This window comes from Theropithecus gelada, chromosome 5 (assembly GCF_003255815.1).
Source record: "Theropithecus gelada isolate Dixy chromosome 5, Tgel_1.0, whole genome shotgun sequence".
Taxonomy (NCBI): domain Eukaryota; kingdom Metazoa; phylum Chordata; class Mammalia; order Primates; family Cercopithecidae; genus Theropithecus; species Theropithecus gelada.
The window spans coordinates 68520940-68544699 of record NC_037672.1 but is presented as its reverse complement, the minus strand read 5'-3'; the positions used below and the strand labels follow the sequence as shown (position 1 = coordinate 68544699).

The 23760-nt window shown below is 35.6% G+C and overlaps 1 protein-coding gene across 4 annotated transcripts in view; it reads right to left on the bottom strand.

Moving 5' to 3' along the window:
- The window catches only part of RASSF6 (Ras association domain family member 6), a 48291-nt gene that overhangs the window by 5480 nt on the left and 19051 nt on the right, over positions 1-23760 (bottom strand). For 2 of the 4 annotated variants that reach the window (XM_025385732.1, XM_025385733.1), the window contains exons 3-8: positions 21230-21308; positions 15151-15293; positions 9528-9622; positions 7044-7228; positions 4004-4105; positions 3632-3683 (exon numbers count right to left, since the gene is read on the bottom strand). In XM_025385732.1, coding sequence (XP_025241517.1) covers positions 3632-3683; positions 4004-4105; positions 7044-7228; positions 9528-9622; positions 15151-15293; positions 21230-21308 — 656 coding nt within the window. The remainder of the gene's footprint in view (positions 1-3631; positions 3684-4003; positions 4106-7043; positions 7229-9527; positions 9623-15150; positions 15294-21229; positions 21309-23760) is intronic. The other 2 variants (XM_025385734.1, XM_025385735.1) reach the window with 2 other exon arrangements.

The window sequence follows — 23760 nt, the reverse complement described above, 5'->3', positions numbered from 1 at the left end:
CCATACAACAAATATTTATTGGTTCTTTCCAAGTTCAGTTGATGTAATTCCATCTTTCCAGTTGTTCAAGTCCGAAACCATGTAATTATTTTCAATTCTTCCTTTGTCTCACTCCACACCCAATTATTGGCTCATCTTTAAAAAAATATTCATGAGTTTTTTGAGATCAATAATATCCTTATTATTTATTCATCTGTGGGCTTAATCCATTCAGCCACGAAAATGAGATAGAGAAGGAAAATATCTTCCCATCTGGCATGTTTCCAGAACTTCAAATTTCCAAAAGTTATAATATAAATACTCCTGTTACAAAAGTACTTATAGCTTTCTGGCAAAGTAGTTTCACATATGGGATTTCATTTTTATCAGAATGAAGCATGAACAAAACATAGTGTCCTTATATTCATCTTATTTCCTCATTCTCTCCCTCACCTTGCTTACTTTCTTCAGAACAGTGAGAACTGTTTTCATTCCCTGAGCTGGACTTATCCCAGGAAAAGTCAAGAGAGAGTCTAGAACTCGGAAGCTCAGCCTCCTCACAATTAAAGTGACATTACCCATTCCTGTTTACACAGTGCCAGTGTTTGCTGTTCTAATTCCTCTGCCATTTCTGAAGCAGTTGGAAGCCTTGACAATTTAGCTCCTCTCACCCACCCACCAGAACCCTCTTTTGACCTTCAGGTTCAATGTTAAGTTGGTTTAGTATCCTCTTGCTTCATGATTCTGCTTTATGATCATCTGGGATGATTATTAGAAATACTTATTCCTAGAGTTGTCCCCTGATCTGGAAGGGCTTGGGAATCTGTATTTTAAATGAACTTTATAGGTAATCTGAAATGAACTACAATGTGAGATACACTGTAATGGGCTTTGTAGCTATAAAGTTAAAACCCACTATCTCTGTTTTCCAGATTACTGTCCAAACAGGAGCCACATGCTCTCTTCTTTTCTCTGTTTCTGGTCCCTAAAGGGTCCTAGTTATTATTATCCTCAGTTATGGATATATACAAAATTTTGACACATAATATAAAAGAAAATGGGATTTTCGTAGGTGAAATTATAAAGAACTACATTTTTTATAATGAAAATAGACTTTTTTTTCTTATAGAAGCAACACACTTGTTTGTTCATAAGTCCAGCACCTTGTGTGGAGCCCAAGAATGACTGGAAGAAAACTAAGCCATATTTCTGCTCAACTGCAGGCTAAAGTTAGAGGTGTGAGGAAAGAACGAGGTGCATGTGAATGGAATCCAAGTCTTGGAGAACATCAAAGAGGGAATTTTCAAATCTTGTACAACCTAGCTGTTCAAGTTATCACACAATCATTTAAGACTTCTTAATAAAACTGCTTTTTTTAAACCTTAAAAAAAATTCCTTTCCCCATACATGCATGCTATTGTAATTGGAACAAAAGAGAAAAGTATAAAGCAGGAGGTAAAGCACAACTGGAATTTCTGAGCCCTAAGATATGCTGCATTACCCTTTGAGTGTCCCCTTCAAGCAACTCTATGCACACACACACAAACGCATAATACATAAAGGTAATCATATCGTGCTTGCTATTTTTATTGTACATGCCTTTTAAAAAATCATTTTTTTTTCTTTGTATTTTAGACAGAGTCTCCCTCGGTCACTCAGGCTGGAGTGCAATGGCGCGATCTCGACTCACTGCAACCTCTGCCTCCTGAGTTCAAGCGATTCTCCTGTCCCAGCCTCCTGAGTAGCTGGGATTACAGGTGTGCACCACCAGACCTGGCTAATTATTTTTGTATTTTTAGTAGAGACGAGGTTTCACCATGTTAGTCAGGCTGGTCTCAAACTCCTGACCTCAAATGATCTGCCCACCTCAACCTGCCAAAGTGCTGGGATTAAAAGCGTGAGCCACCGTGCCCACCACTCCCCTTGTCATCCTCTCATCTGCATCTCCCCAATCCCCCACCAGGTAATCTATCTCAATGGTTCTGTATTTATCACTCCATGCCTTTCTCCCTGGTCATATGACCACATATACCACATATTTAAATGGGAGCTTGTAACTGTTTGTTAAAAAAATGGGATCTTGTATATATACTTTTAGACATCTTGCATTTTTCACTTAAAATATATTATGGAGTTCCCTCCATTCTATTGGCATAAATCTAACTCATTCCATCCAATGGCAGCATAATAATCACTTATTTAATAATTTCCCTAGTATGAGTAACTTTGTCTTTAGCTTTTTGTCCTCATAAACAGCCTTGCACATAAATCTGTAGGCACTAGGGCTTACATTTTTGTGGGATAGATTCTCACAAGCGGAATGGTCGAGTTAAAGGACATATATACTGTAAATTTTAATAACTATTGCAATAATAATTTCCAAAAAAGAGAAAGTCATATTTTCACCAGTGTTGCATAAAAATATCTTTTTACCCCGATGCATGTCAGCCACAGGTAGAATCATTTTAAAGCACTTTGCCAATCTGAGAAGTGCAAGATAATATTACAGTGTGGCTAGAGCTTGCATTTCCTTAGCTACTTGCATTTCACTGAGTTTAAGACTTTTCTGAAACTATTTAACTGGTTATTATAGCTTTTTCTTTAAATTGTATTTTCATGTTTTTTTTTCTATTTTTGTTGAATTGTTTGCCTTTTTGTTATCATTTTGTAGGAAACTATTGGTATTATAGTTATTAATCTTCGGAGTACATTGACAATGTTCTTTATAATCTACTATTTGTATCTTTTAAATTGTTACACAGTCCAATATTGCTACCCTTTATTTTATATCTTTTGGTTTTCTTTCTTTCCTAAACAAAGAGAATATGAATATATATGTGCCCTTAGAATTTTCCAAAAAATAGATCTTATCTTTAAGCTTTCTATTTATAAGAAATTTAATTTTATATATGTTTGGAGATACAGCTTCCATTTTCTTAACGTTGTTCTGGCATCAAAATGTATTATTTTATTCTAATAAATTTCTGGCTCAAACATTCTGACATTTAAATTATAGCATGAGTTTTTTTCTACAAATTGACATAAAATTTTTCATTTGTGAAGTTTTAAAAACTTTCATTTCAGTATCACTTTAAGTTTTCTCTAATCTCTCTAGCATGCTCCTAGCATCCCACTTATAGTGCCTTCCCAAAGTTCTGCTTCTAACCTTTTACCCCCTACCACAAAGTTCTGAATATGCATCTCTACTGAGGAAGAGATAGCACTCCCGCAATGTGTCAGACCCTGTGCTAAAAAAGAGGCAATATCAATGTCAGAGAGAACAGGTATGCAATCGTGACTCCTCTAAGAGTGACACTCAGAAAGGAAAGCCAAAAAGAAAGTTACAGAGACGAGCAAAGACAAAAGTGCATAACAATTCCCGAGGGTTCTGATCTCCATTCAGATAATTTAATGTCTGGCCAACAAGCAAACTCTTTCATATAATAAACCCTTCAGGGATACCTTATTCTTAAGTTATCTTTCTTTAAAATTGTGGACTATAGATAGTGTTCTAAAGACTACGCCTTCCTTTCCTCCTGCCCATTCCTCCCCTTTCTCCACAGAAGGAGGTAAAATGCTCTTCTGCCTTCCCTCTGGGCAGCAAACTGTAACCCTCTAGAGTCAGGTACAAACTGTGATCAAGCTTTCTTACCTCCTGTCGCAAAAATAACGTGAAGAGCAAAATCCTGGGGACTATTTTCAATCTGTCAATGGAAAAAATGAACAAATATAAATTCTTTCTTGTTATATGATGTTTTCTAACCCAACCAGACCCAAATCATGTCTGTTTTCTCTCTTCCATTTTTCACTTTTAGACATAAAATCTTCTCTGCTCTTATGGGAATTATATAATTTTTCAAGGGATAGTTACTAAAAGGTGTTATACACAGGAAAGAATCTTTCAGTACTCAACATACAATTTAGATTTACACGTTCATAGATCTTTTTCAGAAGAACGGATTTATGTGTTTACAGTTGAATTATATATAATATGTTTATAGCTCAGTTAAGTGATAAAGGTTACCTTAAATTTTTGGAGAAGTTGCTTTATTACTTCTTCAGTTTTCATGTTACTGTTTACTCTGACCTTAGTTTCTGATCCAAAGGCTGGAATGAAAATTGATGTCTAGAAAAAGAATTGTCACATAAGTCTTTAAAATTATATTATATTTAGGGTAGTCAATATCTTGAACATAGTCTTCTTATAGGGTAAAAAATAATCCAATGTTATCCATTTAAAAATTTTGTTTTGTTTTTGTTTGTTAGCTTTTCTTTGTTGTTTTTGAATATTATGTGTTCTTTTAAGCAGCCTTATATTGTTTCTAGAGTAAATTAGGTAAAACATCATTTGAGGATGCTTATAACATTTTCACTGGACAATTACACCCCTCTTTAGTACAGTTTAAGATTTCAAAATAAGTAAGAAAGAATGTCAGCAGATGTGTATTTAAAAATGGAAAGAGATATTAAGGAAGGATTTATTTCCATATATTTTATTTATATGCACAATCTCCCAGTATTCCAAGGCTCTGTAGAGGGTGGGTTCAGCAGACATGGAGATAGGTGGGTTTTGGGGTGGCTCAGTGGAATGTTAAAAAGATAAGTCTTATATTGAGAGATTTGAGAGATCAGCAAATTAGCATCAAAGTATAAAAACACACAGGTATATAACATCCATACATGTAACACACACACACGGCATTTGTGTGAGTAAAAATATGGATATGCAAATAAGTTTTCTGAGAAGATGTATAGAGAATGTCTAGGATACACTTTTATAAGTATGAGAAAATTCATTATTTGTAGACATTTTACAGCATTGATAAGTTATTCTGTGACATTTACAATTTCTATGGAGCCCTGAAAAACCACATGTTCATCCCACACTAAGTTAAGAATATGTTGTACATGTGGTTTGATGTTGTTTATGTGAAGAAGCTTCATGCAGTATGACAATAACATAGATTACCATTCAGGAGACCTAGATTTTAGGGCCCACTAACTGCCCACGAACTCCAACTTTGTCAACTCACTTAACATCTTTATTGACTCACTTAACATATATTTGATAAATGACTTCATTTATAAAATGAGAGTAAGACTAAATAATCTCTAAGAGTCCTTCTAAAATGTCAACATACAGTGAATTTGTTTTTCAGAGCAATATTTTAAATCCACAGTCTTTATATCAGTTGTGTTGGCCAAAACATATAATGAAACCTGTTATCATTTAGTATTGCATGGATAGAAATATACTACTGGTGAAGTTATATTCACCATAACTAATCTCCAGATAAGACAATCTAAGCCTTTAATATGTGCATTATTCATAGCTTAACATTACTGGCATTAACAAGGGGCTTCATAGTATAAAAACATATCTTACGACACACAGCAACTTAAGAAATCTATCCACTACAATTCCTATATGTCCATCACCGTATAATTATTGATAGAATGCTTTGTTTTTTCTTTTTTGTTTGTATTGTTTTCCGCTGGTTATTATATTACAGTGAATGACATGTGTGTAAAATATCTATAGTCCCAGCTTGAGCTCATTCAATCAACAGCAACAACATAAGCTGATGTAAACTGAGTTCTTCTTTTGTGCTAGGTACTATTCTTATGTTTAACTTACCTCATTTCATTCCATCCAATCAACAACCTTGTAAAGTAAGAAGAATGAAGGAACTAAGATCAAGAGATTGAGGAGGTTTTAAACTTGCTCAGCAAGAATGTAAAACCAGGCTGTCAAACTCCAGGGCCCAAGCATTTTACCACCATTCTGTGCTGCCAACCTAGTGTCAATTTCATTTTCAGCACAAGTGATCCAATCTGAAAGTCACTTGCTTGGAGCAATGTGGCTTTCCTCTTCAACACAAATTACCCCACAAGATAATGACATATAACACAATTTCTGAGAAGAGGGAACCAAGACAATTGGTAGCTGCCTCTCTGTGGGGGACTATCGATGCTACTTTGTAGCTATGAGGATGATTCTGGAACCCTAAAATTCTGATATGAATAAAGAATTGAGAAGAGAGGTTTCTCCCCACAAGGCTCCAAAGACACACTATTGATACCTCTGAAGAGTAGAAGAAGAAGAAATAAAGTAGAAATCCTTACAGGAAAAAGCCTACAAAGCAATGAGTTCCTATTTCTTCTTAAAGGCCTCAGAAGATACCTGGCACAGTGTGAGTGCTAAGTATTTATGAGATGGAGTGATGAATGATTGCTAAAGTACATCACATGAAAAATATTTGAGTTCTGGAAAAAAAAATGATGATATATTTCCTACCTTCAGCAGAATGTAATGTCTTACAAGCACTATGGAAAGGCACATATAAATTTAACACATATTAAATGAAAAAGCGGAATGTGAATTGTATCTAAACTACAACTACACTTACATAAAAAGGGTATGTGTATAGGTAAAATACCTGGAACATGGCAACATGAGAAGTTTGATTTATTGGAATACATTGGCCTGTGGTTTTTTGCTTTTATTGAAATGCTCATGTTCAAATGTCCTTTGATCCAACCTCTTTGTGGCACTTACATTATTCCAATATTGTTGTTGGTATGTTGGTTTCCCTGCTCAGTCCCTGAGCTTCATGCTGGCTGAGACATCAGTTGCCTCATGGGCATGTTTTTAATGCTTGGCAGAGTGTCTGCCACTTAGATAGAGTTCATCCATCATGGTGGTTAAAAACTTGTGTTCTGGAGTCAGACAAAGCTAGGTTCAGGTTGAGAGTATTACTTAAAAGTAGCATAATCTAAGACAAATTGCTTAATCTCCATGACCCTAATTAGCTTATATGTCAAGTAGAGAAAATAATGGTACCTATTTCATAAGATTGTTTTAGTGATTAATAGGATTATTCAGTAAAAATCTATTTAAAACACATTTACTTTAATACCTAGCACATAGAGAGTGCCCCCAAAATGTTAGATATGCTACTATTATTATTATGACTTTAAATTGCAAATTGAATTGAGTGGTATTGTTAGTGAAATAGGGAACCTTATTTTATATTACATTAATGGAATTGTAACCCACTTACTTCATGGTTATAGAAGTGTCCATTAATAGAGGCTCTATTTTTCTGTCTTTCTTTTCTGTCCATCATCAGAGGCTTCATCCTTTTTCTCACCAGGGCTGCTTCACTCATGGTTCTATAGAGCACTGGGGAGTCTGGTTCATCCTCTGCATGTGACTTCAGGGTGTTGCTGTGATAAGATAAATAGTCTGGGAAGAATAGATTATAAGCTCAGATCATTTAGCTGCCTGTCTCCTAGCATCCTGAGTGGATTTGTGTATGCTTTCATAATTTTAGGAATATTGCTATTTTCTGGCTGTGTAAAAGCATTATAGTCCACTGCTTAGCTGCATATTTACTTATTAAATATTGCCTGAGACTGACTCAGCAAATTCTGCCAGTATCTCATATAAAATTCTTATGTCTTATTCTTATGTTTCATAAGAAATGATCACAATGATCATGTTTGGAGTTTGGGCATTCTTTTATTCTTAATTTATTAGGGAGTGAATTTTATGGCATTTCAGAATGTTAGAGCTGGAATAAACCCGATTCTTTATCAGGTTTGATCTCTTATAGGTAAGAAAAAGTACAGTGAGTTGAAGTGGCTTTCCTATGGACATAGTACTCATAAATGATAGAATCAGGTCTGGATCCTTATTATATGTTGGCCTGAGTTCGTTGGAGCTTTCCCTAAAAAGTAAACACTGGGCCTTAGTTTTCCTATAAAACTACAGAAAGCTCTTTGAGAAGCCATTTATATGGTATGTGGAGCATTGAAAGATTTTGTTCCCATCTTTTATAAAAGCAAAAGGAATGGTATGCTTTGGACTAGTCCTACTATTTGTAATATATCACAAAGGTAATTCACATTATATTCTTTTTAGAACATTCCAAAAGTATGGTATGAATGACTTTTTCACTTAGTTGCCCACTATCCTATTATTTCTTCTCATCGAGTCATGTATATTTAACAATGATTCATGATTTATTAGTCAAAATTTGGTTATTGAATTATTACAATTTTTATAGCAGATTTTAGAGTATAAAATTATAGTGTAGTGTTGAACGGCTCTACTATCTATTGAGTAGGCAGAAGGTGTTTAAATGGAATTGAATGGAGCTACAATGTGTTACTAGCCTAAGATGCAGAAGATTCAAACCTGCCTTCTGCCCCTCTTTCTGCTTGTATCCAGTTGATAGTGCCTTTTTCAATTTCCTCTACTATGCATATTCATATGTAAGAATAAGGCCATTAGGTGGCATTTGTGTTTTATTTTACTTTAGGGTTTTAAATAATTTTCTATTGTAATTAGAACATCATCAAATAGACACGAGATATTTCTTCCTTCTCCAGCACTGCTGTTTAAAATACAAATAGATTTTTATGATGTCTTTGATGCCAAGATATTGGGATTTCCTTGGGTTTAATATATATTTTTAAAAGGATAATTGGAAGGGCCCATATTTAACAAGATGTAAAGATCTCATGGGATAAAGATAAGGGAACCCTGGAAGGAACATCATGTTTGTCATAGGATCTGGGTTCTTGTGTAGTAGCAGAGGAAGTGAAATTGAGAATGATTTGAAAAAAGAAAAAGAAAACAAACATTTCAAGTTGCTGGTAGGCTTGTGAAGTTAATGCTAGTAGGATACTCTTGTTCACACTGAGCCGACTTTGTAAATCACAGCCCCATTTCAGGCACATGAACCCTGTCCACCACCCCTCATTCTAGCTTCAGTCATCAGCATCCACTAGTCTTTGAATCTTATGTGTATGTGAGAATTACGTGAAAAAATTCATATGAAATATAAAATATTATGCCTGATACTTAGCAGAGTCTCAACAGATTACAGCTTTCAATAGCTTTGTTATTACTCTTACATCATCACCATTATGATTACAACTGCTAATGTCTCACATCCCTGGAGCTGGCATTTCCCATTGGTTTGCCAAGTTCAGTATGGATCCATTTGATCCTTAAGTATATTTCTCTTTTAAAAAGATCTTGGAAATAATTCCATCAAGTATAAAATTGACTCCAGCATATCTGTGTGTTTCTCAGAAGTAATGTTATTGAAGTACCTATTAACTAACTAAAACGTTCAACTTCTAAAAAGATACAGAATTAGGTCTGATGGGCTTGGCCTAACATATAAAGCTATTGAGAATAATAAATGACTCTAATCTTTGGGGAAGATATTGAACAATTTTATGAATACACACTTTATTAAAACTATTAGCTCTTCCTATTCTAATAAATCTGAGTGATATAATTTTTTTTAAAATTGTATTTTATATACAAAAGTAACTTTCTTAAATGTCATACAAATACTATAGTGACTTAAGTTACTATGTTCCTAAGATATTAAAAATATATATACATATAAAACAAGAGTTTATTGTGTAGTAGTATGAAAAAGGTTAGATTTCAGGGAAACATATGGGGTCATACTTTACATTAATTAAAAATTAAGTCTCCCAATCAATAAGATTTTGATACTGACCTTGCTGGGAATTCCTTGTTTCAGACATTGGAATCTGGGTCCTGTCCAGCTCACTAATACGATAGAGATCATCAAATTCCCCCCAGCGTGTCATTCTAAAAAGTAATAAATCTTGTATGTAACATCAGTTCCATTCATATTGAAGCCTATGATGGTTTCCAGATTTACAATATTAATACAGTAATACTGTGGGCCTCTGTAGGTGGATATATCATCCAAAGTTATAACGATTTTATGATATTATTAAAATTATATTCATGTATTCATACCAAAGTGGTCAACATATGTTTTAAATACTTCCTGTACTTTTACAGAGCTATCTTCTTGACATAATAATTCAGTTACATACTGAAACACAAGTTATATAGATTCTGTAAAACATTTGTCCAAATTGAATTAGTAAAAATCAAGATGATCAATTGTTATAAAGATATTTCACAATACTCTTAGGAGAGTTTAGGTATAAAAGTGTTCTTTATATATCCTGCAATATGTATTGTACCTTTTGCATTCAAAACATTGTTAGGTAGAGTGGTTCTAAAATAATAAAATGTGGTGCCTATCTTCTAAGGCACTTGACTACCATGAAGAATGTAGTTTACAAAGAAGGAAAATATATGAGTTTTCTGCCAGAAAATTATGATTTCATAAAGAAACTAACAATTTTAAGTGCATTCTAGTGCTCAGAATAAATAAAACCTGACAAATGTTTGTTTTTACAGCAGGTCAAAACTCAATTTTATTTTATTTATCTGGTCTTAAGTTTCTTATCCTCTCTGTGCCTGTGTCCTCATCAGTAAAATGAAAATGATAATAGTATGAGGTAGGTTAGGTTTGTTTTGAGGATTAAAAGAGTGAATTTGTATAAAACTATTGAAACAGTGCCCTGAAAATAGTAAGCATTCAATATAGATTAACAATAATTATAATTATCCTCATCTCCATTGCCATCATCATTATCGTCATCATCATCATCATCATCAGCAGCATCTGTATCCATTTCATTCCTGATGGGCCGGGAACCATTAGAGACCCAAGGTGTTCCTGGATCTCTCTAGGCAAATGGATGCTATTACCTAAGAATCTCTTCAATAATGTCTGTTTTCCTTATGACTAAAATATATTCCACTTATAGGGAATTTGCGGCATTGACTCTACCCAAATTTCATTGGTGGCAACAAAAAATATTTATTAAAACTAATCGTAGTGAATATGAAAAAAATCACCCCTTATCCTCTTTACTTTTGGATTCTTTTGAAGCCTGTTTTATGGCTACTATATAATTTGAGTCTTACAATAGCCTTATGAGGTAGAGAAGGTAATCCTAATACATTTGTTAATTTTCCAGCAAGCTGTACTGTTCAGAATACAGCCAATCAAAACAAATGTCATAAAGCCCAACTATAGGTAGTAACTTTAACTCAAAGGAAAACTACCAGGTCCTGACTCAGAATCTAATTAGTCATATGGCAGATAAAATAATCCATTTCCCCCAATCTATAGCAGCTGAATAATCAGAAAGTGGCTGACATAATTATCATAGAAGGAGGGTTAGGAATGGAAAAGTCAATACCAATGAAAAACAGAAACTAAAAATGCAAAGTAACCTGATGCTATTTCATAGGGCTAAAGATAAGAATCCCTAGGATGTCAGTCAAATTCGTGGTGACCCTGGAAGATGTGACAGCTTAGTGTTGTCATACAAATATAGGAGGCCAAAAGTGGTCCAATATATTCCATGTTTGGCCCCTTATTTTTTCTATCATCTACAGCAGAAAACACCAGTTTTCAGCTCTGGATTGTGTAATTTGAAGCATCACCCCATCCAACTGTGCACATGACTACGCTTCAGGGCAGTTATCCAGAGTTTTCAAGAGAAAACTGGTTGGCACTTTATGTAATATCAAATAGTTTAACTTGCCCAAACATGGGACTTCTGTTGCTCTGACTAAAGTTCAGGGTGTATATCATTTGCAAATTTAAACTGTGGGGAGGTTTTCTAAGAAGTTTAAAAATAAAAAGGAGGTAGAAATTTGATAGACAAATAGAATATGGTCACTACCCTACGCATATTGTAAGAAAAAAAACACCTCTGACGTTATTCAAATGTACACCTGTCCAGTTTGTGCTCTTTATGTTATTCTGTCATGACTCATCCAATATATGCAAAAGCTGAATTTGGAAAGATATTAAAAACAGAAAAATAGTGTAAGCAAATACAACCTTAACAAGGGTGTTCTTTTCTTTTGTTATGAAAGATTTCCAAAATGCTTGTGCCACATATGAGAGATCAAAGTACTGTCCATAGAATCGTTTCCGTAAAGAATAACAAGTGGTCAGAGCTCAAATAAACTGATTTTTTAAAAGCTTCTTCACTCCAATTAAGCTGATGCTTCCTCTGTGTGACTCATTTTAAACATAATTAAAACAAACTACCGTGAGAAGACCAATGATTCTGTCAAAGAATAAACTGAAAGACACAAGATTAGAGCCCTTCCTGCAACTGAAGTTCCATGTCATTTACCGCATGTTTACCCACTGCAGTTATAAAATCTGTCATCCTGCAAGAGCAGAGGTGTAAGTTTTGCCCAGAGATGCCCAGTATGGGAAAAAGAAAATAGGAGAAATTTAGGAGTAAGAAAATAGTCAATTTCTTTTCACAATTAAAGGCTGAGCATTTAAATGGATGTTACCTTAAAAGAGACAACCAGAGGGAGGGTGTCTAGAATTGGATTGAAAAAACAAAAATGATACCTTAGGTGGCTATGCACCCCATCAATGAACCGGAAACCAGAGAAAACCCATTTCCAATTGTGCTGTGCCTTCCTGCCTGGGTGTTCAGCTGGCTCCCAGGAAGTACTCTTGGCTAATTAATGACAACCAAATCTAATCTTGCTCTTGTGTGCGTGTGGCTCTGTATGTATGTAAAAGGAACGGGATCTTTTTCTGCCAAATGTTCTACAGTTAGTCTTGTTACTGGAAAAGGACAAGCCGGGGAAGGTTTCTAGATAATTTTTCTCAACTTTAAACAAAAGAGCCAATTCCTGTTTGCTTCATAGCAATTTACTATAATAAACAATGCAAAATGTAAATGAATCCTATAGCAGGTGTATCATGAGGATATTATTTTAGAACCTGTGGCAGTCTATGGAAAGGCATATTACCTTATCCACCTGGGCTCTTGAAACTCATCCAAAAGTTCAGAATTGCTAGGAACAAGTGTTTTAAATTTGAGAAGTTAAAGCATATCTTGGTTAATAATAATAATAATAATATATTATGTATTTCAAAAGAGTTAAAGAACAGAATTTTTTATGTTCTCTATTCTAAAAAAGATAAATATTTGAGATGATTGATATGTTAATTAGCCTGTTTTGTTCATTCCACAATGTACATACACATAAAAACATGTTGTATCCCATAAATTTATAGAATTATTTGTTAAAAATAAAATAAAATTTAAAACATATCTTGGTAAAGCCATATAAAATAATGATGGTTTACGGTGATACTACAATTACCTTACTTCATCTCTTTGACATTTTCCTTTAATATTTGATATTTGTTACATTTTCATAAATTAAAAAATTAAAATGCATCAAGTAGATGTGACTCCTCAGAGAATTTTGCAACGAGGGCTTAGGTCATATAAAGTATGGTAGTTAATTTTGTAAATTCATATCTTGTACAGTTTTCTGAAAGCAGAACCCATGAGTAATTTTTCCTTTTAAACGATGCTCCTTGTCATTTAGAATCATCAGCTTCATCAGTCATAAGGTACCTGGAGTGAGAACTGCGGGGCTCTCTCAGGCTGCCTGAGGCTGCTGCCTCCCTTCTGTTCTTCCGTAGGCACTGAGCCCTAAGCTCATTGGCAATCCTTAGCTTGGATGGGAGACAAGAGATAGATAGACGGACCAAGTAGTCACAACAAAGCAGAGGTAATTTAACCACAGGCTTCTGGGGATTTTGCTCTATACTATGTTTTGAATCTCCTCTTTGTGTCAGGCACACAGTTGGGCACTGGGATGAATAAAGCAAATAAAGCAAAAATGAATAAAGCACATTCCCTACCACCGAGAAGCTTGCATTATAGACAAGGAGATAAGTATACAAAAATACTATTGCCTGCATGTGTGTTAAGTGGTATAGAAAAGTTTTCAGTGAACCTAGTATAGACTGAGGGGTCAGAAATGGCTTTCTGGAGAACATGTTACCTCATCTGTGTCTTAAAGGATTGGTGGAAGAGAGTCATGCAAATGAATGTGGAGAAGCAGGTGAACTTCCAGGCAGAGTCAGGAAAATTAGAAATTGCATGAAATGTGTAGGGAATTACAAAACATTCAGCTGGCGGTAGCATAATTTTTGAGAAATATTGGCACGGTGAAAATCATAGTCTGTCTTAAATATTTTTTTTCCAAAGGAAAAGCAGACTTCTGTCAAGGTGATAATTAACTTTCTTTAGTTGTGGCCAAATATCACATTGGACAAATTGTCCTGGTAGCTCCTTCTACATTGCCTCCTCTGATAGAATGCCTGCTCATCTAACAATGGATGGGAGGATGAATGTTATGAAGAGAAGGCTTGGTATCTCAATGTATATACACAGTGGGTTGAGCTGGAGAGGTAAGGACTAAAAAGCAAGCAGGGATGGAATAAAAGGATGAAAGGAATCTTTATACAGGTATGTTTCTTGCTGAGAATATTTATTAATTTTTCTAAAACTTGTAAAGGGGTAAGGAAAAAATCAATTCAACCTGGATATCCAAGGGACACTTGCATAAACCCACACAGGGGACTGTTTTGTGCATTTATTTAACTTCAAATGCATTTCAGGGTGTTCTTTTGAACAGGATTGGGACAATCAGATGGCGCATCATTAAGTTTCCCCGGTAGAAAGCACGATGAGTCCTTTGTTCCAAGGAAATAAGACATTTAGATTTTATCCTCTTATTTTGGAGACCAGGCCAGGGTAAATCAAATTCTGCCTTTACATTTTGTCTTTTCTAATGAAGGAATGCAGTCTCCAGGAAAGAAGTAACAGAGCAGAGGAATTGAGACCACAGGCTGGGGAGCACAGACAGAAGTAAGGCCCAGTTCAGTTCTGCCACATTGTAATTGGGGATCTTGCATAAATTAGCTAATCTTGAAGAGCCCTGGTGTCTGAACACCTGCTTCATTGAGTTGCTGGGAATTTTTTTTTTTTTTTTTTGAGACAAAGTCTCGCTCTGTCACCCAGGCTGGAGTGCAATGGCGTGATCTTGGCCCACTGCACCGTCTGCCTCCCGGATTAAAGCGATTCTCCTGCCTCAGCCTCCTGAGTAGCTGGGATTACAGGCGGCTGCCACCACGCCCAGCTAATTTTTGTATTTTTAGTGGAGATTGGGTTTCACCATGTTGGCCAGGCTGGTCTCGAACTCCTGACCTCAGGTGATACACCTGCCTCGGCCTCCCAAAGTGCTGGGATTACAGGGGTGAGCCACCGTGCCCGGCTGTTGCTGGGAAATTAAATGAGATTGTGTATAATCAGTTTCACACAAGCCTAAGTTTCCCTCCTTAAGAGTGCACACAATAAAACTAGATATGACGATTATCTGAGTAATTAAAAACATGAAAGATAGCTTACCCTTTGCTGGAGAATACATCTGATGACTTCATACTAGTAAAAGAAGAGAATGGCTTCTCATCTTGTATTTTTAGCTGTATAGGCCGTTTTACTCCCCAGAAAATGTCCAGCATTCCTTCAACAATTAGTTCGCCATCTTCTGTCTGAGGAAGAAATGAATAATCCCCCAATTGTTTTTGTATTATTTATAGATGGTAAATGTTTTAACTGAAGATGTAGAAATTAAGTGTGTAAGAAACCTTAATAGGTTAAAAGTAAATCCCAGGGTTAGGATTTGGCTTTCCAATTTATCTACAAAGCAATTCTATTTTTAAAACATTCTTTTATTTTTGAAAACAGCTATACCCAGCAAAGTGAGTAAATTATAATGGTAATGACATGTCCACCAGAGGGCACAGTATGTCAAAATGCTTTCTGAACTCTATGATTCTTCAATTAAGTGGAATTTTAATTCTCTAATTTTGTTTAATTTAAAATCAAAGCAGATTCCAAAATTATACTGAACTAGAAATTAGAAAAAAAACAGTTATTTAAATATTTAGCAGCTATTTCCTCATTGCTGAACAGAAAAATATTTAACTCACAAAGTTATGCAAAACAAGTAAAATAATACGTGTGAAAATACGCTGTAAAAATTCAAAACCTTATAGATGTATTTTGTAAAACAATAGCATTTGAAGAATTTCTTTAAAATTAGAAATATGACAAAAGAAGGAGACAAGCTTAACATCATGAATTTTATGGAAACTTTTGAATTAAAGTACAAATCATCATTATGTATATGAAAGTCCTTTTCCAATGTCAAAGTAATGTTTTCTATTATAGAAACTTTGGAAAATGTAGAAACTAGCAAAAGTCATATGCCAGCCACCCAATACCTATTTTAACATTCATTAACTATTATTGATATTATGAAGAATCAATTGTTAGACAACATTTAATAACTCAATTCTTATTTGAGAGCATGATGAAAACTCCATACTCTGGAATCAGTTGGGCCTGTGCTCAAACCCTGGCTCTGCCACTTCCTAGTTGTGGCCTTGGACAAGTTGCTGGCTACCTTTAAATTTGGACTTTCTCATGTAAAAAACAGATATTCATACCACCTGGCATTCAATAGGTGCTCTATATTACTGTTGGTTATTTCTTTGGCTGATAAACTTGCTTTGGAATCACTCCTGAAACAAAGTTTTACACTTCTTCCACTTTTGACTTTACATTTCAGATTACTAAGAGGTCAGGTTACCAATCAGTTGTTTTCAACAATCAAACACAATTTATTCCTTGTAATGACTGTATATGATATAGATTATATAGTTAATGGTGGATAGCATTCTTTTTTTTTTTTTTTTTTGGTTAAATCAATGAACACATGAATATTTTATTAACATGGTCTGCAAATATAAGAAAGAGAAAAAGTCCTGAGATGCTCCTTCCCTGTATATTTTCATGCAAGCATGAATGTTTTCAAACATTTATTTATTTTTTTAATCCATGTTAATTCCATTTATTTTCTACTTTTATTTTTATTTTATTATACTTTAAGTTCTAGGGTACATGTGCACAACGTGCAGGTTTGTTACATATGTATACATGTGCAATGTTGGTATGCTTCACCCCTTAACTCATCATTTACATTAGGTATATCTCCTAATGCTATCCCTCCTCCCACCCCCCTCCCCAAAATAGGCCCCTGTGTGTGATGTTCCCCTTCGTGTGTCCAAGTGATCTCACTGTTCAATTCCCACCTATTGGGAGAACATGTGGTGTTTGGTTTTCTGTTCTTGCGATAGTTTGCTGAGAATGATGGTTTCCAACTACATCCATGTCCCTACAAAGGACACGAACTCATCCCTTTTTATGGCTGCATAGTATTCCATAGTGTATATGTGCCACATTTTCTTAATCCAGTCTATCACTGATGGACATTTGGGTTGATTCCAAGTCTTTGCTATTGTGAATAGTGCTGCAATAAACATATGTGTGCATGTGTCTTTATAGAAGCATGATTTATAATCCTTTGGGTATATGCCCAGTAATGGGATTGCTGGGCCAAATGGTATTTCTAGTTCTAGATCCTTGAGGAATTGCCACACTGTTTTCCACAATGGTTTAACTAGTTTACAGTCCCACCAACAGTGTAAAACTGCTCCTATTTCTCCACATCCTCTCCAGAACCGTTGCTTCCTGACTTTTTAATGATTGCCATTCTAATTGGTGTGAGATGGTCTTGATTAGAATTTCTCATAGCATTCTTTCTCTGCCTAACTCGAACTCAATTAAGCCTTTATATCAAAAACTCATAGAATCTCTGAAAATAAAAAAAAACCAACACTACTCTGCTGAGGTTGTTAATTCTTCATTGCTATATCTCCAGCTTTTAAAACGGTGTCTGGTACATGCTAGACACTCAATAAATATTTCATTAATTATTAATTAATTAATTGAATAAATAAATCAATTTATTCAAAGATGAATAAAGCCACATATTGTCATCCAAGGACTGCCCCTTTTAAACAGTGTCAGAAGATTTGAAAAATTCTGAATTATGACCTTATTGATCAGTGTGTTAAGATTGAAAAGTCTTGTACTCTCACCATATACTTCATTTCATACAGTTATGAAAAATTATATAAAACATGAAACTATTTTTAAAAATTAAATAACTTTTTTAATTTTTTTTTTGAGACAGAGTCTCACTCTGTTGCCCAGGCTGGAGTGCAGTTGTGTGATCTTGGCTTACTGCAATCCCCACCTCTTCGGTTCAGGTGATTCTCCTGTCTCAGCCTCCTGAGTAGCTGGGAGAACAGGCATGCATCACCATGCCTGGATAATTTTTGTATGTTTTTTTTAGTAGAGACAGGGTTTTGCTATGTTGGCCAGGGTGGTCTCGAACTCCTGACCTCAGGTGATCCACCTGTCTTGGCCTCCCACAGTGCTGGGATTACAGGCATGAGCCACCACGCCTGACCTAAATAACTTTTGTATTATAAATGGAGCACTGATGTACAGAATTGGAAAGAATATGCCTCAACTTAAATGTTCATAGCACCAAAACTCAAACATTTACCTAAAGGAAACAAACTTAGCATCATGAAATTTGTGGAAACTCTTGAATTAAAGTATAAATAATCATTTTCCTAGTTTTAATCTTTTCCTAAATTTTATATTTTTATAATTATGTATATGAAAGATTTAAGATATAGGACAATGTTGAAATAACTTAAAATTAGGCCCACTTCTTTATAAAGGGATGTTATTTCATTCAGTATATTATTGAATTTGGGAAAGTAATTGAAATTTGAACTAAATTATTCAAGCTTAATAGGAAAGGCCAGAGTGCTTTGTAAACTTCCTTCTGTCCAAACTGTAGATTTAAGCCAAATCATGGTCACCTAAAGTCCATGCTGTGCCATGAAATTAAATGAGGAGTAGAAAATTCTAATGTCCCCTTTGGCCAGGAAGATATTGTAAATATGTAAAGTGAACCCCATCAGAATACAAGGCTGAGTGAAGAGACCTATGGAGAATGAAGCACTGAAATTAAATAAAAAGAAAAAAAGTAAACATAAGGCCACTTTGTACAGTACCCTGCCAATGGCACTCCTAAAAATGCTTTTGAAGAAATAAAGGGCATTCAAATAGCAAGAGAGGAAGTCAAACTTTCCCTGTTTGCAGATCACATGATCTTATATCGAGAAAACCCCATCGTTCCAGCCCAAAAGCTTCTTAAGCTGATAAGCAACTTCAGCAAAGTCTCAGGACACAAAATCGATGTGCAAAAATTGCTAGCATTCCTACACACCAACAACAGTCAAACAGAGAGCCAAATCCCAAACAAACTCCCACAGAAAGAATAAAATACCTAGGAATACAGCTAACAAAGGAAGTGAAAGACATTTACAAAGGTAACTGTAAGTCACTGCTCAAAGAAATCAGAGATGACACAAACAAATGGAAAATCATTCCATGCTCATGGGTAGGAAGAATCAATATTGTTAAGATGGCAATATTGCCTAAAGCAATTTACAGATTCAATGCTATTCCCATTAAACCACCATTGACATCCTTCACAGAACTAGAAGAAACTATTTTAAAATTCATATGAATCCAAAAGAGACTGAACAGCCAAGGCAATCCTAAGCAAAAGAACAAAGCTGGAGGCATCACACTACTTGACTTCAAAGTATACTACTGGGCTACAGTAACCAAAACAGCATGGTACTGGTACAAGAACAGACACACAGACTGATGGAACAGAATAGAGAACCCAGAAATGAGACTGCATATCTACAAATATCTGATCTTCAACAAATCTGACAAAAACAAGCAGAGGGGAAAGGATTCCCTAGTCAATAAATGGTGCTGGGATAACTGGCTAGCCATATATAGAAAATTGAAACTGGACCCCTTCTTTACAACATATTCAAAAATTAACTCAGGATGGACTAATGATCTAAATGTAAAACCTAAAACTATAAAAACACTGGACAATAACTAGGTGATACCATCCAGGACATAGGCATGGGCAAAGATTTCATGATGAAGATGCCAAAAGCAATTGCAATGAAACTAAAAATCAGCAAATGATATCTAATTAAACTAAAGAGCTTCTGTATAGCAAAAGAAACTATCAACAGAGTAAACAGAAAATCTACAGAATGGGAGAATATTTTTGCAAATTATGCATCTGACAAAGATCTAATACTCAGCATCTACAAGGAACTCAGACAAATTTAAAGGAAAAAAACCAAACAACCCCATTAAAATGTGGGTAAAGGGCATGAGCAAACACTTCTTAAAAGAAGACATACATGTGGCCAGCAATCATATGAAAAAGCTCTACATAACTGATCATCAGAAAAATGCAAATCAAAACCACAATGAGATACCATCTTACACCAGTCAGAAAGTCTATTATTAAAAAGTCAAAAAATAACAAATGCCGGTGAGGTTGTGCAGAAAAAGGAACCCTTATACACTGCCGGGGGGAGTGTAAGTAGTTTAATAATTGAGGAAGACAGTGTGTTGATTCCTCAAAGACCTAAAGACAGAAATACCATTTGACCCAGCAATGGAGAATAAATCATTTTATTATAAAGACATATGCACACATATGTTCATTGCAGCACTATTTATAGTAGCAAAGACATGGAATCAACCTAAATGCCCATGAGTGATAGACTGGATAAAGAGAATGTGGTATATGTACACCATGGAATACCATGCAGCCAAAAAAAAGAACAAGATCATGTCCTTTGTAGGGATGGAGCTAGAGGCCATCATTCTTAGCAAACTGATGCAGATAGAGAAAACCTAATACTGTATGCTTTCACTTAAAAGTGGGAGCTAAATGATAAGAACACATAGACACATAGAGGGGAACTACAGACACTGAGGCTTATCAGAGGGTGGAATTTGGGAGGAGGGATGGGACCAGGAAAAATAACTAATGGGTATTAGGCTCAATACCTGGGTGATGAAATAATCTGTACAGCAAACCACCATGACACATGTTTATCTATGTAGCAAACTTGCACTTGTACCCCTGAACTTAAAAGTTAGAAAAATGCTTTCTAGCTTCAGGACTTTCCTGAATTATTTCTTTAATATTTCAATTTTCTTATTATTTTGATATAGTGCACATCTATTGGAATCTAATGCATTCATTTTAAAACCCAGATCAAATTTTACATAACAGATGCATCATAATTTGTTTGAATAATCCCTAATTGATAGGGACATCTTCAAATTTTCTCCATTACAAATGACATCACAATGAATATCTTTCTATATACATTCTGATGCATTTGTAAGAAAGTATTGTAATAGATTTTCAGTGGAAATGCTGTTAAAATATTCATATTCTATTTTTAAAATAGAAAGAAAATATGTCATTAAAATTTTTAAACGCTTTTCTATCTCAAAAATGCATAGAAAGTCACAAGTGTTCCAAGCCCAAGTCTAAAAGAATCATAATCAAGTTAAACTTTCACCTGTTTCTTCCAGAATTGTGTGTGTATGTGTGTGTGTGTGTGTGAGTGAATAAAACTGGATTGCCTTTCTTCAGTGGGCTTACCTCTCCATATAAAATCTGCAAATTTTTCTGGTTCTCATAAAAAATGTTATAGGTCTTCAATAAAGAATTAAGTTGTTCCCTAAAAATAAAAATAAAAAAAATTACAGTCAGTCTTAGGGTTTTTAACAGTAAAAGGTAATAATGGTACTTTCATAAAGGTATGAGATAGAAAGAAATAGTTTAATGGAATCTTTACTGTTCTGTCACTTTAACTTAACATAGGTCATTGGAAGTGGAAGCATTCTTAAAATATCAGCAAATGTTGGAGGTGCTAATTCATAAGTAAATAACCAAAGGTAGGAAAATGACTGAGGAAAAAAACGGTGAGAACAGTGTTCTGTAGCAGGAGGCAGCCACAAAACAGGAATTCGGTTTCATATTCCTTTGTGTATTTCAACATTTATAACCAACCTAAATTAAGCACTGGTGTGTGGCTGATACCGTCTCTCTACACACTACTCCCTCCTGTGTGCCCAGGGCATGGGATGGGACACCAGTGCCCCAACTCTCCAAATCTCTGTTACCTTCTGTAAGCCACTTAGTATCCCTGAATTTCCACAGCTGTGAAATGAAGGTGATCTGCCCTATTTGCCGGGGCTGTTTAGACCATTAAAAGCAACCACGGAAGTCAAAGATCCCAGGTGGCTGGGTGAAGTGAAAGTGAGCAAAGGCTCATTGTTGCTGTGGCACGGGCGCTCCTCTCCTGGCCTGCCCCACACAGCTGGCAATGGCAGGCTTTGGCCAGGAAAGCTTGTAGGGGAGGAGCCCTCTTCCTTCCTGCCCCTTCCAGCTGGGTATCAAGATCTGAGACCATATGTGTGGTGAATGACTCAGCACTTTCTTGCCTGGAAACTCCTCCCTGTGTCTCCCACTGGGAGCACAGCTATGGTAAGGAATGCTCTGACTTATCTCACCCTTTGTGGCAGGTGGGCCCTGGCAGTGGGAACACTGGCTCTTACCACATCTCTATTCTATCTTTCTCTCAGTGTCTCCGCGTCTTGAGATGCTCCTCTTGAGATGATCATCGTTTCTCACCTGGATTATTGCAGCAGCCTCCTAAAAGCCTCCCTGTAGCTGCTGTTTACTCTCAACAGCAGAAACGTTTTAATGCAAACCTGACCATCTCTCGTCTTTGGTCAGAACTCTTCAATGTCTTCTTGTTTTTCAGATTAAAAGCCAACATCCTTACGATGGCTTACAAGGCTGGATGCAACTGGTCTTCTGTTACCTCTTTCATCTCATTTCCTCCCACCCTTCCCTCACTCCATGCAACCACCAGCCTCCCTGGTGTTCCTTGGCCACTCCAGACACACTCCCATCTTGGGGCGTCTGCACTTGCTGATCCCTCTGCCCAGAAAGATCTTCCCCCACACTTTCACCTTGCCAGCTCATTCATCTTCTTTAATTATTCAATCAAAAGTTATCTTCTCAAGAAGTCCTTCCTGATCACCCAATCGAAAAGTTCACCTTCTCCCAGCATTTCGTATCTTGATTTTCTCCTTTGCCCCTGTCCCTGAGTCACCTTCAATATAGTTTACTTATTTCCTTATGTTCTGCCTCCTCCATTGAATGTAGCTCCAACAGGTCAGGGGTATGTATACATTTTGTTCACACTGTATCCTGTGCCTGGAAGAGTACTTGGTACATAGCAGGAACCTGACAAATTCTGGTTGATTAAAATTATCGGGAAATTCTCATTTCCTAAACAACAATAAACAAGGGAAGAAAAGCTTTCTCACATAAGCAGTTTTATATATATTAAAAAAAAGACCCAACAAACCGTGATATTAAAATTCCAAGCATTTCAAATGCTAAAATCCCTTTGATCCTCAATATCTGTCACTGTCTCATAAGAAAATGAGAGGGCAGGAGGTTTGGTCCGCTTTATTCACTCCTGTGTTCCTGGTTCTCGGAGCAGAAACTTGCTCACAGTAGGCTCTTCTTCAATAAATACTGAATATTGAATAACAGAATTTATATATACTGTTACATGTTTGAAATCACGTAAATATACATGTTACCATTGGCTTTTTCTCATTTGTAATTTTCAAGGTGTACATTTCCAAGGATCAATACACTCCACACAATTGCCATAAAAAAGATTCTCCTGACGTCCTCCATACTGTTGGTCCATTTCCCAAGTGGATTACTTTAAATTTTTAATGTTAATGAACACGTCTCTTCTAAACATAAGTGGTCACACTGATTTTGTTCTCCTGGGATTATTGTCATAGGTTATTTCCTAAAAATCATACTACTGGCCAAGAACATGAACATGATTTATAGCACTTATTGTTTAGTGCCAGAACACTGTTAAGAAATTTCACCATAAAGAAATGTTATGGTAAAGAAATTTCAGGGACACTCGGGATGCAACTCCTGATATGCTGAGCTGTGAGAGTTGTTATGAAAGCAAATGGAGCCTTACATAATCTTATTCCCTCAACTTCTGCTTCTGATAAAAGTACATCATATAGTAGAGTATGAGCAGCCTTCAAAGTGTTTACCTCAGGATCATGTGCAGTTGGAAA